Genomic DNA, 17013 nt, shown 5'->3' on the forward strand with positions numbered 1-17013 from the left:
TCTTTCTTTCTTTCTTTCTTTCTTTCTTTCTTTCTTTCTTTCTTTCTTTCTTTCTTTCTTTCTTTCTTTCTTTCTTTCTTTCTTTCTTTCTGTCTCTCTCATGTTCCTCTCAATCCCCTGACTCATTATCTAACGCTGTGCTCTCCTTGTTCTCCCTCCCCATGGTCCCCCATCCAGAAGGTGATCCTGATAGGAGTTTGTGTTGCGATTTGTATCACCATCCTCATTATTTCGCTCGCAGTGGGACTCAGTTAGGAGCCTAAAAAATCATCACATGGCAGACAGGACAGTCATTATGAGTGACATGAATGCCAAAAAAACACACACAACTGTTCATGTGTTAAATGTACTGTATGGTGGCCTCTGCAATGTGTGCAGTGAGCACTGCTTGTGAACTGGGAAGCAAGTCATTGCATTACTGGTCTGAGGTCTGTGCAGCAAGCTATGAACACTCAAATATAATCTGCATCAACTTTTATTCTTAATGTGTGCTTCAGCTCCAGGAACGGTTTGTGCTTGGCCTGTTTGAGTTGCAAAGCTTTGTCATGTGCATGTTTCTCTCTGTTGTCCCACAAACACAAAATGAAGATGATTGCATTATTACTAAAATGGTCATCAAAATAAGCTTATTACCAATTAGTTTTAACAATGATGTATTACTAAAGGTAAAACAAAATAGTTAAACATTTTGGGAAATCCACTTTTGAGTCAGGTTGGTCAAATCTGTGCCTTAGAGATTTTATCGTTTCGCAGCCATAGTGACTTTATGGAGGAGTGATCAGGAATTACAGCAATCTCCAAAAATGTATTCTCCCTTCCAGGCTTTCATCTGTAGTGTTTATGCTTCTGTGCAATTTCTGCTTTTGGAAAAGTCTAACAAATATAAAACAATTGACTTGTGGTGATGTGTTAACAGCTGGGTGGATGTTTTCTTTTTTGTTTAGTTTTTTTTTAATAATTGTGATTTTTTTTTAATCATGATTTTTAAGATACTGCAACAATGTAGAGATTTTATTTCCTTCTCACCCGATACATCCACGATATATCGATGAATCTGAAATGACCAGGTAAATTAAATAAGCTATTAATAGTTTATGAGTGAAATTAGGATTTATAACACACAAACAAATGTAAGTTTATAGTTGCACATTTAAAAGTTTAGTCAGTTACTTTACAGAGCTTAAAATGAGGTAAAAAGAACCTCAGATGAATAACAACACATGACATATGTGTCATTATTTATTCTTTAAAAATCCAAAATGCAGAACCAGTGTGTGAAAGACTAAGTACATTCTTAATACTTTCAGAGGAATTAAAAGGGTAAGTAGCAGCCACGTGCTGCTAATCTAATGCATTTGATAGTGGAGAAGGGTTCTTGTTAAGGTCCATGCCTCAACGAGAACCATCCCTGTGTACTGCTCTGTCCCTCATCCTTCTCTGTTGTTGGGAACGAGTCTTGGGTCGCCAGGTTCTCTGTTAACGCTGTGCCTTTGACGTGTCCTTTCAGAGCGTCGGGGCACTTTTCTCCCTGAAGCTCAGAGATCAAGATATTTTCATGTCTCCGAAACAGGTCTTTGAGCAGAAGGATGACCAGTTTGAGGGCCTAGCACCGAAGGCGCTAACCCTAACCCCCCTAACCCTATAGCATATCAAACACCTCATGATGATTTGGGTTGTGCAACCACAGAAGCTGGGCACCTTACAGTCACTGACAATGATCCCAAGCATGGCAGCAAAACGACAACAGAATGGCTGAAAAAGAAAAGAATCAAGGTGTTTCAATGGCCAAGTTAAAGTCCAGACTTCAACTAGATTGAAATGCTCTGGTGGAATAGCTGTGCTTCATTAAATGCGCATAAATCTCAACAAGCTGAAGCAATGTTAAGAAGAGTAAGCCAAAAAAAAAAACCATTAATATAAAATGCTGAGAAATATGTACAGAAAATGATTATTTCAAGTTATTGCTGTTGGAGTTGGTTCTACGAACTACTGAATCATGTTGTTTACTTAGCTTTTCACACACTGCTTCTGCACTTTGCCTTTTTTTTAAACAAATAATGTCACATGTTTTGGTTTATTGAGTAAATTAAAATTGAATGAACTAATTTAAGTCTTTCTTTGTGGAATTAGCATGTTCTCCCCATGTTTGTCTTTCCGGGTACTCCAGCTTCCTCCCACAGTCCAAAGACATGCAGTTAGTGGGGATAGGCTAATTGCCCATAGGTGGGAGTGCGAGTGTGAATGGTTGCCCTGTATTTGTGTGTTAGACCTGCAACAGACTGGCAACCTGTCCAGGTTGTATCCTGCCGCTCGCCCTCAGGAAGCTGGGATATGCTTCAGCGCCCCCGCAACCCTGAGAAGGATAAGCAGTAGAGAATGGATGGATAATTTTAGTTTAGTTGTAATAACCAGATGATTTTGTTTATGTCCTGATATGTAAAACTTTAAAACTGCATGAGGGTGTCTCATAGAGAGAGATGATGTGTTTAATTGAACTTTTATTTTCTTCTTATTATACTGATGTGATGAGATGCATGTGACTCATAACTAAGGGCATATTTCCTTAAACGGTTTCTTTAAGAGTTGTTGGAAACTGTGCAAGTCCACAGGATTTATTTGCTGCACGCTGAACTTCTTCATTAGAGGGACCTTTGCTAAACACGTTTTAAAAGTGAAGTTTGTGTTTGGTGGATTTTTACTTTTTGATAAATTTGCAGTCTTGCTTGCATATTGTTGGATAACCACTAGATGGAGCCAAATCGATGCTTTTTATGTTGTGCATGTGATGGCTTTAACCGCAGAGATGATTTCTGTTTGTGGCATGTGTATATGACAGATGGTATGAGCAAAATGCAGGATTTAAAGATTTCTTTTAAAAGAAGATGTAGAAATAATGTAACATTTTGGTCACACTCCAGCATTATTAGAATGAATTAAATTGCATTTTTTTCCCAGCTCGGTTCTTTTACTTTTGTTGTAAACTGCATTTTGTTCAAATTATTATTAACTCTGTTCAAGTAAAGCACAAACAGTATAACTAACATGTTTTCTCTGCTCCCCATTTGCTGCTTTGGATGTTTTTTTTTCTTTTCTTTTTGTTAATACCATTCAGAAGAAAATTATGATTATTATATGCTGTATCATTCTGGGAGTCGTCATTGCTTCCATTGTTGGGGGAACACTGGGCTAAACCTCAGCCACGATCACACTAAAAAAAACCACACAAAGTCACACGACAGAGCTAAAAGCAGAATAACACACATTTCCAATTTCCTGTTTTAACAAATGCAATCTATTACGTGTTCAGCAAAAGATACGTTACATAATGTACAATAAATTTTACACACAGTGTACAGGGCCAGAGGTGTTTTGTTTTTGTTTCGCATGAGTTGCTATTTTGTAAATGTGTGGTGCTGCAAACTGTTTATCAGAGTGTCGAGTGTTGTCAACGATATGATGTTTCTTGAATGAAAAAGTTACTAAATGAAATGTAACGCTATACTAAAACATTCCAACTTCCAAGTATGACACTGATTCAGATGTGTCTTTTTTTTGTGTTGTACAGGCAAAGTGACAGGTAACTCATCGGTTATGTTTTCAGAGCTATGTTATCTGTAGACCTCTGTTCATTTGCACATGTATTTATCTTTTTTGTAGTCTTCTTACTTTCTCTCTCTGATGTCTTCTACCTCCCTCTTAAAAGCCCTGCATGGTTTAGTTCACTGTAAAGTGGTGTTTTGTACTCTGTTGCAAAAGGGAACACATCAAAAAGAACATAGCTACGCTGATGTTGGGTATTTTGCTCGTATATTTAACACACTGCCAAACTTTTTTTCTAATTGCACATCTCTTGTAGTTGACAGAAGCAACGCTACTGTACTTAATTTCATCTGGCCTTACCGGTTGTGCAGCATTTTTGACCGTTGCTCCAGTGTTGAGTGTGATTGAGTGCATGCATGCATATATAAGATTTGAAAGGATATTTGCAAGTTCCTTGGTAGCTACATGTCTGAACATGTTGTATGTAAGTCGTTGGATGAAAACATGAGTGCTTGTTGGTAGCCAAATGTGTCTTTGTTTTCTAAAGTAATATAAAGCTCTCTAACACTGCCAGTATATTTAAATAAGCTGTTAAAGTGGAGTCTAGTCTGGTTGGATTAATGAAGTGACAAACCTTTTGTTTATTTCTGCCGTTTCTGTAAACCCCAAGGTTTAAACAGTGCATATTATCCTGTCAAGCTACTTCTACTGTATGTTTATTTCCATTGATGAACTCACTGAGTCAATGAATGCATCAGCATGAACTCAAAGTAGCCCCGTTAAAAGACTCATATCATTTTTGGGGGGAAACATCAGACAGCACAGACTGCAACCATGTTACCATGTTGCCTACTCAACTTGTTGCCTTTGTGTTGTATTGTAATGACATGGGTTTATTTGTTTAATGAGTCTTGTTTTTTTCTTTTTTTAAGTAAAGTTTGTCCCAAAAAATTACACTGAGTTTGTAGTTTGCCTTGCACACATGATTCCACAGGGGAATAATATACCCAGAAGTCCAATACCAGTGAAAACATGAATGGTGAGTCCTTGAAGTTGATGTGTTGGTAGCAAGTTATTTAAGCACCAGAATGTCCACAAACATGATTGCAAAATTGGAGAGGGACGTCAAAACATTCAGCCTTCCTCCAGCCCAGTCCCAAACTGCTCTCCTTCACTGGTCTGGACGGGCTGTCTTGTCAAGATGAACTGACTATGATGTCACTTTTTCTAGACAGGATTCTGATTTTGAGGAGTTCAGTCATAATCCTGCAGTTGGGCAGCTGTGGCTAAAATGTAGCTTGCTATCGCCAGTGTGTGAATGTGTGTGTGAATGGGTGAATGACTGAATGTAGTGTGAAGCGCTTTGGGGTCCTATGGACTAGAAAAGCGCTATACAAATGCAGGCCATTACCATTTGCACCATTGACTCTTCAGTCAAGCACATACACAACGTTTGAACCTGATTGGACAAAGCAGGATTATTGCTGCACCAACACATCATTAGTAGCAAAAACCAAACCTGTCCTTAGCTTTCTATCAGCAGCAGAAGTGCAGTAACCTGAAAGCTGGGGCAGAGCGGGACTTGTGGGTAGCCATAATACTGCTTTCAGCAATTTCTCGTTTTCTGCGGCATGGGAAAAATGCAAAATAAAGATTAAAATGACAAAGATCTGTTTAGACCCAAAGAGCTTGGAAAAAAAATGACTGGACTAAGTTTCTTGAAGATGTTTCACTGTGACAATCCACATAATTAATACTGGCTTAGTGACCCTCTCAAGGTACCCAAATAGGGTTTAACAACTGGGACAGTCTACCATTTGATTTTAGAACTGAAAGGTTTAGCCCATGAAACATCTTCACAAAATCTAAAGTGCAGTCACTTTCTTTCCAAACTTCTTAGACTACCTGCATTACAGAACCTGCACAGACCTGTTTACACGTTTCACTGCCTCTGATGTGATCTGCGACACATCTGAATATGGATATGCTTCCACTTCATAGAAAACACACCTTCACTTCTAAAAGAAAGGTCAGGCAGCAGCACTCTGTGTCTAGGTTTAGCTTGCTGAATGGACAAGCTGAAACTGAAATGGCAACACTTGGGTAGCTTCATATGAGTTCTTCCAGGTTTATGCGCAGATGTATGTTTAAAGGAAGCCCAGAGGACCACATCTGATGGCAAAACTGCATCACTGCTGCTGGTCACATTTCCCTAAATAAAGTTGAAAATTGTAGCAGTCTTCTTTTATTAGAACTAACAACTTCAAGAACTCAAAAGGAACAGGCATTTATCTAGATGGTGCAGAAAAGTAACATTAACAACAAAGCCAACATTACCATCCACAAACAGCCAACTATATTATGTGTCCAGTGCTCAGTTCCATCTTTTAACCTATAGCTTGTACTGTATTGTATCTATTTTTCCCTTATCCAGTATAGTGAGACGATGCCCCACACATTTATTGGCAATATTTGTTAAATAAATCAACACTTCTCTGGCATGTGACTATTTATCCATTTGAACTGAAAGCAGGGAAGGTTGTCATGATGCATCTTGGTAACTTTTCAGCATATTATATTCTACTCAACAGGGGAAATTGCACAGCCTTAAAATCTGCAAAGGCAGTGAAAATTTGGGAAAGAAGAGGGATGTCTGCCCAATGAAACACTGGGAAGCTACCTGAGTAAAGTTAGTGGAGTTCTTTCAGTTTCACAAGTGGAAAGTATGACATATAGTCACACAATAAATAAGAAGAAGTGAGAATGAGTGCAAGAAGGCAGAAAAGACCATATGAAGAAACTTCAGCTTCCTTTTGTTTTTATTGTATTTCTTAACTTTACACTGAAGATTTGAAAATTGCAGTAGTATTTGTTCTTCACATGCTAACTGTCAAACCTGCAAAGTTTTTGCGTGTTTGCTTTAAGCTGAATAAATCCATATTTCAGACAACTCAGCATTAGCAACATGTCGCATGTTATCCTTCACGTCCTACGCCCTGGTTTAAATTTATTTGGATCTGGTTACCCTGCACTCAAATCTACATTTAAACTTCTCATACAGAATTAAGAGTGTAATTCCTCTTACTTCCTAATGGCACTTGTTCCAGTTTGAACTTGTTGTTTTTGTAGACATGAACTTCCTACCTACTTCCCTCTTCTAGGCGCAGGCTCTGTCCTTTTGGCACCTAACCTTATATTAGCTCGCTGGACTCTGCAATTTCCCGTTTTGTCACATTTAAATCAGATGACAATTACTTCCTCTGTAGTCTTGTGCCTGTTGTGATAATCAAATATGTGAAGTGATTGAGTTTTTATTTAAACAGATTTAACACAGAGAAACAGTACCAGCCATTCACTATCATCAGTTAACATAATGTCTGTATGTGGCTGTGGTTGCTCTAATTTACAAGTTAAATGTGATTGTCACTGTCATCTCAATTACTCATTACACCAACTTACCATCATCTGCTTGTATTTTACCTCACATGAGTTGGTTTACATCAGTTACAACATTTTATTGTATTGTATGTCGTTTCATGACATAGTGCTGCGCTGCCTGGTGTCATGGTTCGGATTTTGAGGAAGAGACTACGACTGGGATATAGTTTGGGTCAGCACAGATCGTTTATTAAAACACACATTACAGTGTGGGAAGAGCCGGACTTCTTCTTCGTTTGCACAAAGAAAGCTTTATAGTCATTATGACGTCAGAAGAATTCAGAAGCATTCCCCTATCTCCTTCTATGTCCTTCTATGGCTAAGAACAACAACATGTTCCAGATGTTTCCACTCATGCTTTCTGGGAACCTACCCAACAGTGTGTTCATGAGTGTGTATTTTGCGAGTGTATGTCCAACAAGACTGGAAGGACCTGCAGAGGGTGGACAAAGCTGCTAAGGGTGTCATCAGAATCACAGTGTATATGACCAAGATATGACAGAGATATACACTGTGACTGGCACGAGAAGACCAGCTGAATAATAAGGAAAATAACCCACTCTGAACACTACCTTTTATCCCTCTCCACTTTACCTTTTAGACTGATTTTATTACCCTGCTACTGCTATTCTTACATTTTTTATTTATACTTTTACTATTCTGCATAGAATTGAAGAGCTGCTAAAGAGACTGCCGTTACCATTAAAATTTAAGAACTTAAAGTTCAGTTTTGAAAATGTAAATTAAATGGATAAAACTTTACAGTCAGTTTGAACATTCAGATATTTTACACTGCATACCACTAAAAGTATGCACTTTATTTTTTTTTCTTAGATTCCAAATGAATACTTTGAGTTATTCTTTAGATTAGATTTCTTTAAACCTTAAATTGAGCAAAAGTCTTGTGCGACCCATAATTCCTCTAAATGTTGCATGAGAGAGACCAGAGTTTCACCTACTCTTTCTTTTAGTATTTGAAGGCATTTCAAAGTTGTACACTTAATGTTACAGAGTTTCAGGTTTGTGGATTTCCTTTCAATTTTTTTTTTTTTTTTTTTTTTTTTTACCAAGAAAGCTACTTCCTATTTGCAAAACTACTTTCACACCATCAGGGTCATCTTCCTGTAAAGAAAGAGATGCAACGAGATGCAGGAAATCATCAGTGAACACGTTTGCACTACTAGCTTCTGGCTCGAGTGAAACAAGAAAACCATGCTTTTCCTGCAGCATTTCATCACTTGAAACCATGAAATTCTCAATAAATGAATAAAATTGTTAGCTAAAGAGAACTGATAAATGGTTAAAACAGGCTCATGAATATAGCTGTTATATGGACTGCTAACTAAACATTTTAGATGCATGTCTGAAATATAAACCCACTACCAACTGATTAAAGATTTAGGCAGTTTGCTACAGAGGTAGGCTGCATGCACTGAGCGTAAGAGATAAAGCAGTGCAGGTGTTTATAAGGTGGTGCTGAAGGGAATTATTTTTAACCCATCTAACAGGGTTTTGAGGGTGGGGGCTACATTAGATGACCAAGGTTGAAAACCACCATCATACAGGATGTGGCCAAAACACTGCACAACTTTTAAAGGCACGAGCTCACGCTTTCTCTCCACCCAGTTAAGGCTCTTTTGACCTATCTGTTGTCAGCTAGCCAATCATAAAAGTAAAGACATGCTCATCCCCAGATGAACAAGTTGAGGAAGCATCTAATGATTTCTTTGAATGTGAATGTGTTAATATGTCAGTAACTGTACTATACTAAGATGTTTTAAAATGCTCATTCCCACAGTCAAAAATGCTGCAGCCTGCTTAAAAAACTGAAAATCCCACTGGGCCCTCACAATCTTAAATCTTCACTCTAATTAAAATACAAAATAAAGTGATGTATTTCCTTAAAACTCTATTCAAAAAACATAAATAACAAGGGCTGTCAGGTATAAATTACTAAAGCTTTCTAGTCTATACAATGTGTTTAAATCAATGTGTAACTCACCTGCCACTGGATCTTCAATAGAAAAACAGTAAATTTAGGTCACAGTAATTAGTAATATCACAAGCTAACCACCTCCTATTGGCAATTTTATTAAAACTTTTACATAAATAATTACATTTCTATAAATATGTAACTTTATATACTTGTAATTTCTATTACTGTAGCCCACCTGTAGATTAAAGATAATTAATTTGCAGTAATAAAAATCTGAGTTACTAACAAAATGCTTGTATTAAGCATAATTATATGTTGGACCAGTGGTCATAGACCCACATGATTCAATTCAATTCAGTTTTATTTATATACCACCAAATCACAACAACAGTCTCCTCAAGGCGCTTTATATTGTAAGTTACACCCTACAATAATACATACAGAGAAAAACCCAACAATCATATGACCCCCTATGAGCAAGCACTTTGGTGACAGTGGGAAGGAAAAACTCCCTTTTAACAGGAAGAAACCTCCGGCAGAACCAGGCTCAGGGAGGGGCGGCCATCCTTCTCTCACCCGAAAGTTCTTTTTAGAACTTTCTGATAATAATGAATTAAAGTAGTCCAGCCTAGTTTTTCAGCGTCACTCTGAGACAGGATATTTATAATTTTAGAGATGCTGCGCAAATGGAAGAAAGCAGTCCTAGATATTTGTTTAATATGTGCATTGAGGAACATGTCCTGGTCAAAAATGACTCCAAGGTTCCTCACAGTGTTACTGGAGGCCAAGGTAATGCCATCCAGAGTAAGAATCTGGTTAGATACCATATTTCTAAGATTTTCAGGGTCAAGTACAATAACCTCAGTTTTATCAGAATTAAGGAGCAGAAAGTTAGCGGCCATCCAGGTCTTTATGTCTTTACCGGTGAGTCGTTTGGTAGCGGGCCGCGAGAGTTGAGGCTCAGGTGTGAAATGTATAGTTTTCAGGGTTTTTATCGGTTTTCAGCGTGATTTTGTTATTGTTTTTATCGTTTACTCGGTTTTCTTTGGTCTTTTCACGTGTGTTATGAATAAATTTTTTTTTTTTGGTTCCGGTTCTTGTTTTATTTTTGTTGTATTTATCCGCGACACCTTAAAGGCCGGTCCATGAAAATATTGTCGGGCATAAACCGGTCCGTGGCCCAAAAAAGGTTGGAGACCGCTGGTGTTAATGCTTTAGTTAATACAAGATTCATTTACTGTAACTAAGGGCTCATTTACTTATTTAGACACATAACAGTAACAGTGATGACATTATAGACAAGAACAACTGATGAATGTAAATGATACACTCACTCATATAGCTACTAAAATGTCCAAACGTATTAAAAGTTGACAAAATCTCACATTCACTTTCACAAAGCAGTAAAAACAGAAACAAAGAAATCAATATTTTACATATAATTCACAATAATCAATGCATATCCCTTATTACTAGGAAGTGATAATCCATGAAATCATTAATGTACTTATTAGCACTTATTATGTGTTTCCTTTGACCAAAATTCAATCCTGTCTCAGCGGCCTGGAAAGAGGTAGAAGCGCTTGGTTAGAGTGCATCTGTCCTTGGTTGGCATCTGTCTCAGTTTCTCAGAGGGAAAATCTTCAAAGCGTTGCATGACCTGTGTGATGAAAACATAACCAGTGACTGCATCTGTTTGCCTGCAGCACTATCACCAAACGAGTTTTCAGGTACTTACTTTTCTGAAGAGCTCGTCGATGTCGTCCTCATGAGAGCACGTGTTGAATACCTCCTTGATGAACTGGATCAGAAAAGACCCACGGTCTTCCTGTCTGTATGAAACAGTGTCTGCAGGAAATCATGTGAAAACAGAATGAGACTATGCTTGTGTGTTATTGGTGCAAATTTCAGATGCTTATCTTAATAATGTCAGAAATCTTTTGCATAATAAAACCCATCAGCAGACAAACTGACCTGGGGTGCTGGACAGAAGTGAAACGAAGTCCTTTTCTTTGTGCACATATCGAGTAGAGTCATCCACAATGCTGTTTTCATCAAAGCGGCTCTGTGACACATCATCACAGACCACTTTTGCACTGTCACTAACCATCACGGAGCCACCAGATTCTGCAACACACGCAGCATGCTTTTAATTCAGGTCCAAACTGTAGCTACGAGGACATTTGTGGATGTTGGTCAGATGAAATGATTGAAAGTCACCTCCTCTGCAGGCCTGGATGATGATGATCTTTGGTTTGTTTAGCAGTGCTGAGCATTTCTGTGAGCCCAAGTACTTGTAAATATTGTCAACAGGGAATTCATCTGGTTCCACTTCTTCTCTGTGATTGACACCGAGGACAATTCCCCGTTTCCCGTGAGACATAATCACCACAAACACACTGTCTGTCTCTTTGAGTTTGGGATGTTTGGAGAAATTCATCAGAGCCTCATCGATCATCTGATTGGACACAAAAAGTCCCAGCATCAGTTATTTTGTCACTCAGCCGTAATTTGCTAGGAAAGAATAAAAGATTAGTATTTAAATACCTTTCCAGTGAGATCTTTGTATTTGACAACTTCATAATGCAGAGATCGGAGAAGTTTATCCATGTTCTCCTCGTCAACTTCAGCTCCTTTTCGGGTTAATCTCTCATCAGAAAAATTTCGATTAGTGATTAGGAGGGCCACTCGACTGCTGATGGACTTTTCTGCCACAGGGTAAATCTAAAAATACAAATGTAAAGACAGAATATTTACTGTTATAAATGTAAAATTTAAGTGTATAAACTTACAAAGTATTCCAAATTTGAATCTTGTTTGTTAAAAGTGTTTGAACAGTCATGACAAACATTTTTATCGTTCAGCTTTGTCCTCCAGAAAGAGTCAGTTGTGGCGATGAGTTTGGACGACCAGCTTTGCTCCTTCTGAGACGCTGCAGTTGGAAAAAGCAAAAGCACTGTTCAGACTTTATTCTGTACGATTTCCTTCTTCCAAACAGGGTGAACTCACCAGGAGGCTGACCACAGGACAGACCCAGCTCAGAGTAAAGTGTAGGATCTCTCTTCTCCAGGTGTTCGATCATCTTCCTGCTAGCTTTATCTCCTTTCCTCTTCACCATGTCGATGAGAGCGCGGGCCATGTCTGCTTTGTTGCTGTTGTCTTCGAGCACAGAGTCTGTCTCTCCATCATTCAGCAAACCCTCTTCTAAAAGGTCATCCAGGAGCTGTTTAAGAAGGGCTTTTGATACCTTTTCAACAAACCGTCCTCTCACTCTGGCAAGCTCCTTATCTAGAGGGAAGAATGAGATCAAATAATCATGTCAAAATCAAAATCTATCACACATTAACACTTGGAAAGTGCATGGATCATGATAACTTCTGTCTTACCTGCCATCTTTCATAAACTTTACTTCACAAATTTGCAACCTGTGTCCTCCAGCATGTACAAATGATTGTGTGTTTGCCAAGATGTTTTATCTATTAATAGTTGTGTGGAAACCACACTTCCATGGAAGTGGTTGTAATCAAGTCAAACTTGAAATGCAACATAAAATATTTTCTTTTTCTTCTGAGCAGTGGTCTCTTAGAAATAAAGTCATGACAAATATCTTTGTTTGCAAAGAACATATCTTTTATATTTTCTAAGAGTCATGTTCCTGATCACCTCCTGCACTACTTGTGCTTTCTGTATGTTACCATTTGCAAACCTTTATGTGTGCTCATGTGTGCTGTTTTGGACAGCACTGCCTGATTTCCTAGGAACAAAGAGATGCCAATAAGTGGTTATAGAGCCGTTAATGAAATGTAAGATGTTTTTAAATTCAAGGATCAACTAGCTTTTGCATTTTTAACATTTTTATTTAAGCCTTAACTTGTATTGAACAAGAGTTCATAAACTCTTCTTCCTGTTTTAGTGCATAGGCAAGCTGCTCCTTTTGTGACAATGTTTCTTCTTACTTTCATAGGTTCATCTGCTGCACGTTAGGCATATAAACTCTCCAAAATTGCATTTATAACTTAATTTATTTTCAATTTATTTTCAGATAGTTTCACTCCTAACTTACATGCATTTTGTGTATACTGAATTATGATCAAAACAGCTTGCTTTAAAAAGAAGGCAGACATAAGGAAGAGGAAGTAAAAGTGAAACTTGGGCTGCTGTCAAAGAAAACAGAAAGATGAGATAAAAGCAGTTTACCGACAGTATCAACATTTCTGTGTCCTTTGAATTACCACAACATGTCAAGTCATGTTTGAACTTGTCTGAACATTTCAACTCTACGATGTTTTAATGGCCAATATTATACGTTAATGACAAAAAATTAACAAAAAAAACATAACCAGAGAAAAATCGCCATCTCTCTTCATTTCATATAATAATTTTCCTTCCATCTACCGTTCCTTTGCTGAGTGTTTCCAATACACTGAACTATGCCTGTAGGGTTGACTGCATCAAGACCACAGATATTCTTATCATTGCAAGATCTCGAAGAAGAGAAGCAAGTTCAGTAAGTTTCAATTCGCAAGTAATCCCCCTCCCTTCACCTGTCTTACTTGGAAGTGTCTGCTCTGGGAAACTATGAAAACATGCCTGTCTACAGGTCCTTCTCAAAAAATTAGCATATTGTGATAAAGTTCATTATTTTCTGTAATGTACTGATAAACATTAGACTTTCATATATTTTAGATTCATTACACACAACTGAAGTAGTTCAAGCATTTCATTATTGATGATTTTGGCATACAGCTCATGAAAACCCAAAATTCCTATGTCAAACAATTAGCATATCATGAATAGGTTCTCTAAACGAGCTATTAACCTAATCATCTGAATCAGCGAATTAACTCTAAACACCTGCAAAAGATTCCTGAGGCTTTTAAAAACTCCCAGCCGGGTTCATTACTCAAAACCGCAATCATGGGTAATACTGCCGACCTGACTGCTGTCCAGAAGGCCATCATTGACACCCTCAAGCAAGAGGGTAAGACACAGAAAGAAATTTCTGAACGAATAGGCTGTTCCCAGAGTGCTGTATCAAGGCACCTCAGTGGGAAGTCTGTGGGAAGGAAAAAGTGTGGCAGAAAACGCTGCACAATGAGAAGAGGTGACCGGACCCTGAGGAAGATTGTGGAGAAGGACCGATTCCAGACCTTGGAGGACCTGCGGAAGCAGTGGGCTGAGTCTGGAGTAGAAACATCCAGAGCCACTGTGTACAGGCGTGTGCAGGAAATGGGCTACAGGTGCCACATTCCCCAGGTCAAGCCACTTTTGAACCAGAAACAGCAGCAGAAGTGCCTGACCTGGGCTACAGAGAAGCAGCGCTGGACTGTTGCTCAGTGGTCCAAAGTACTTTTTTCGGATGAAAGCAACTTTTTCATGTCATTCGGAAATCAAGGTGCCAGAGTCTGGAGGAAGACTGGGGAGAGGGAAATGCCAAAATGCCTGAAGTCCAGTGTTAAGTATCCACAGTCAGTGATGGTCTGGGGTGCCATGTCAGCTGCTGGTGTTGGTCCACTGTGTTTTATCAAGGGCAGGGTCAATGCAGCTAGCTATCAGGAGATTTTGGAGCACTTCATGCTTCCATCTGCTGAAAAGCTTTATGGAGATGAAGATTTCATTTTTCAGCACGACCTGGCACCTGCTCACAGTGCCAAAACCACTGGTAAATGGTTTACTGACCATGGTATTACTGTGCTCAATTGGCCTGCCAACTCTCCTGACCTGAACCCCATAAAGAATCTGTGGGATATTGTGAAGAGAAAGTTGAGAGACGCAAGACCCAACACTCTGGATGAGCTTAAGGCCGCTATCGAAGCATCCTGGGCCTCCATAACACCTCAGCAGTGCCACAGGCTGATTGCCTCCATGCCACGCCGCATTGAAGCTGTCATTTCTGCAAAAGGATTCCCGACCAAGTATTGAGTGCATAACTGAACATAATTATTTGAAGGTTGACTTTTTTTTTGTATTAAAAACACTTTTCTTTTATTGGTCAGATGAAATATGCTACTTTTTTGAGATAGGAATTTTGGGTTTTCATGAGCTGTATGCCAAAATCATCAATATTAAAACAATTAAATGCTTGAACTACTTCAGTTGTGTGTAATGAATCTAAAATATATGAAAGTCTACTGTTTATCAGTACATTACAGAAAATAATGAACTTTATCACACTATGCTAATTTTTTGAGAAGGACCTGTATGTGTCAGGCTGGGTCTTAGGCTTCACCTCCTTCTGAAAGTCTCGGGCATCCCCAGGTGTGGGGGCTTATTTCCCCCACCACACTCCCTGTCAGTGGCTGGTGCCCCTACCTGCTGGGGCATTGTAAGGACTGAAAATAAAAAAAAATCCTTTAAAAAAATCTTCTAAGCTATGACCATCAAGTGGACCAGTATAGCAAAAGCCCTAAACCAGTATACCAGTTGTCACCTCAGGGCAATTTATATTGTAGGCTAAAGGTCCTATGGTATAAACAAACAAACAAGCACAATTACAGTCAGATGACCCCCTTTGAACAAGCACTTAACACCAGTGGATTCTTTTTTAACAGGAAGATGTGGCGACAAGGGCAGAGATGAGAAGAATTGAGAGCAAGACACTCTGTAGGAGAGAGAGGCAGAGTGTTGTAACTCCTTAAGTTAAATGCAGCAGTGGTGTATGAATCCAAAGAGAGAGAAAGGCAGTGAGTGGAAAATAAAAGCAAAGCACATTTTATTTTTATTTCTTTATTTTTGTATAGCATGAAAACACAGCAACAGTTATGTCAGGATACTTTACATGTTACTCTAGAATAATAGAAAAAAAATAATACAAAGAAAACAGAGAAAAGCTAACAATCATATGGACTCCTATGCAAGCAAGAGGTTTAGCGACAGTGGGAAGGAAAAACTCCCTTATAACAGGAAGAAAGCCCTAGCAGAACCAGGTTGAGGGAGGGGTGTCCATCTTCTGCAAAGATGGTGTGAAGGGAGGAAGATAGGACAAAGACATGCTGTGGAAGACAGTATGTCTGTCCCTCTCTGACCCTGTTTCTGCTGGACGTCTCTTCCAGTTCGTCCATCCAACTGTCTCCAATTGCCACATTGAGGATATTTCATGTTGATGTGTTTTGTGTGCATGGGTCTCACATGAAGCTAGAAATGTCATCAGGATTTTTTTTTTTAACAAAGGAGACAGACAGATGGCAGCTTTGTTTCATTCTTTTAAAATTTTTATTATCATTGTATTTTCCATCTGTTTGTAGCTATTTTGCATCTTATTGTGGCCATTTTTGTCTAACTGTGAGATCATATCATCTTTTTGCTTCTAGGTTTGCATCTCTTTGTAGTTCTTTGGAAATGATAAAATGACCTAACTCTGAGCACTAAAAACATCAATTGAAATGGCAGCAAAGTTGAGTTAAATAACTGTAAAAATATCTCAGAGGCCTGGAAAGAAGTAGAAGCGTCTTGTCAGTGTGCATCTGTCTTTTGTTGGCATCTGTCTCCTGTTTTGAACACTGAAGTCTTCAAAGCGTTGCATCACCTGTATGATTAAAATGATGTACGACATTATCACAGTAATAATGTACAACATTATCACACTAATGACACGAGAACAAAGTAATTACTGCTTGACTATAGCAATACAACTTTCCACATGTACCAGAAACATAAGTGACAGATATGGCACTTATTGATTCCTGTAAGCGTAACTTCCAGGAGATGAAAAATGCTTTGAAAGCCTTCTTTTGGGCCATACTCTGCAAACTTTTTAACCTTTTATTATTTTACTTTTAATACTGTACATGCACTATTTCCCAGTGATAATTGAAGTGTAATTTAAATATTGCTTTAACGTAACTGTCCACATAAATGTCACAAGCAGTATCAACATGGTTGTGAAGTAATGAGACTTGCTTCCAAGAAGTATAAAAGAATTTACACTTGCAGCGCTTACTTTTCTGAAGAGCTCCTCGACGTCGTCTTGATGTGCAAAGGTGTTGAAAACCTGAACAATGTACTGTATGAGGATAGACCCTTGATTCCTGTCTCTATATGACACAGTATCTGCAGGAAGAAAATTCAGAGACAGAAATTGGATACAGTTTTTTTTTTTT

At 38.4% G+C, this 17013-nt stretch overlaps 3 protein-coding genes across 5 annotated transcripts in view; 1 reads left to right on the forward strand and 2 right to left on the reverse strand.

Annotated features, from left to right (window-relative positions):
- LOC102292079 (syntaxin-1A) overlaps positions 1-4715 on the forward strand; it is an 83194-nt gene extending 78479 nt beyond the window's left edge. For 2 of the 3 annotated variants that reach the window (XR_006054770.1, XM_005929940.3), the window contains one exon: positions 178-2105. Coding sequence is in view for 2 of the 3 variants with exons in the window: in XM_005929940.3 (XP_005930002.1) it covers positions 178-255 (78 nt within the window). In the remaining variant the exon portion in view is untranslated. Of the gene's footprint in view, positions 1-177; positions 2106-3112 lie in introns of those variants that run through there. The other variant, XM_005929939.3, reaches the window with a different exon arrangement.
- A 5437-nt stretch (positions 4716-10152) lies between these two features.
- LOC102291746 (caspase a) lies at positions 10153-12381 on the reverse strand. The gene is made up of 8 exons (XM_005929938.3): positions 12301-12381; positions 11924-12202; positions 11764-11846; positions 11462-11638; positions 11135-11372; positions 10889-11041; positions 10653-10762; positions 10153-10574 (listed from the first exon to the last, which is right to left on the reverse strand). Exons 1-8 carry the CDS (start codon positions 12305-12307, stop codon positions 10470-10472), a joined length of 1152 nt encoding a protein of 383 aa, XP_005930000.1. The 5' UTR covers positions 12308-12381; the 3' UTR covers positions 10153-10469.
- Positions 12382-16107: 3726 nt separating this feature from the next.
- The window catches only part of LOC102294178 (caspase a), a 3778-nt gene continuing 2872 nt past the window's right edge, over positions 16108-17013 (reverse strand). Inside the window, exons 7-8 of the mRNA XM_014336046.2 lie at positions 16854-16963; positions 16108-16439 (exon numbers count right to left, since the gene is read on the reverse strand). Of these exons, the coding sequence (XP_014191532.1) occupies positions 16335-16439; positions 16854-16963 (215 nt within the window). The 3' untranslated portion in view covers positions 16108-16334. The remainder of the gene's footprint in view (positions 16440-16853; positions 16964-17013) is intronic.

This window comes from Haplochromis burtoni, unplaced genomic scaffold (genome assembly GCF_018398535.1).
Source record: "Haplochromis burtoni strain Fernald_Lab_line unplaced genomic scaffold, NCSU_Asbu1 Contig_128, whole genome shotgun sequence".
NCBI classification, from domain to species: domain Eukaryota; kingdom Metazoa; phylum Chordata; class Actinopteri; order Cichliformes; family Cichlidae; genus Haplochromis; species Haplochromis burtoni.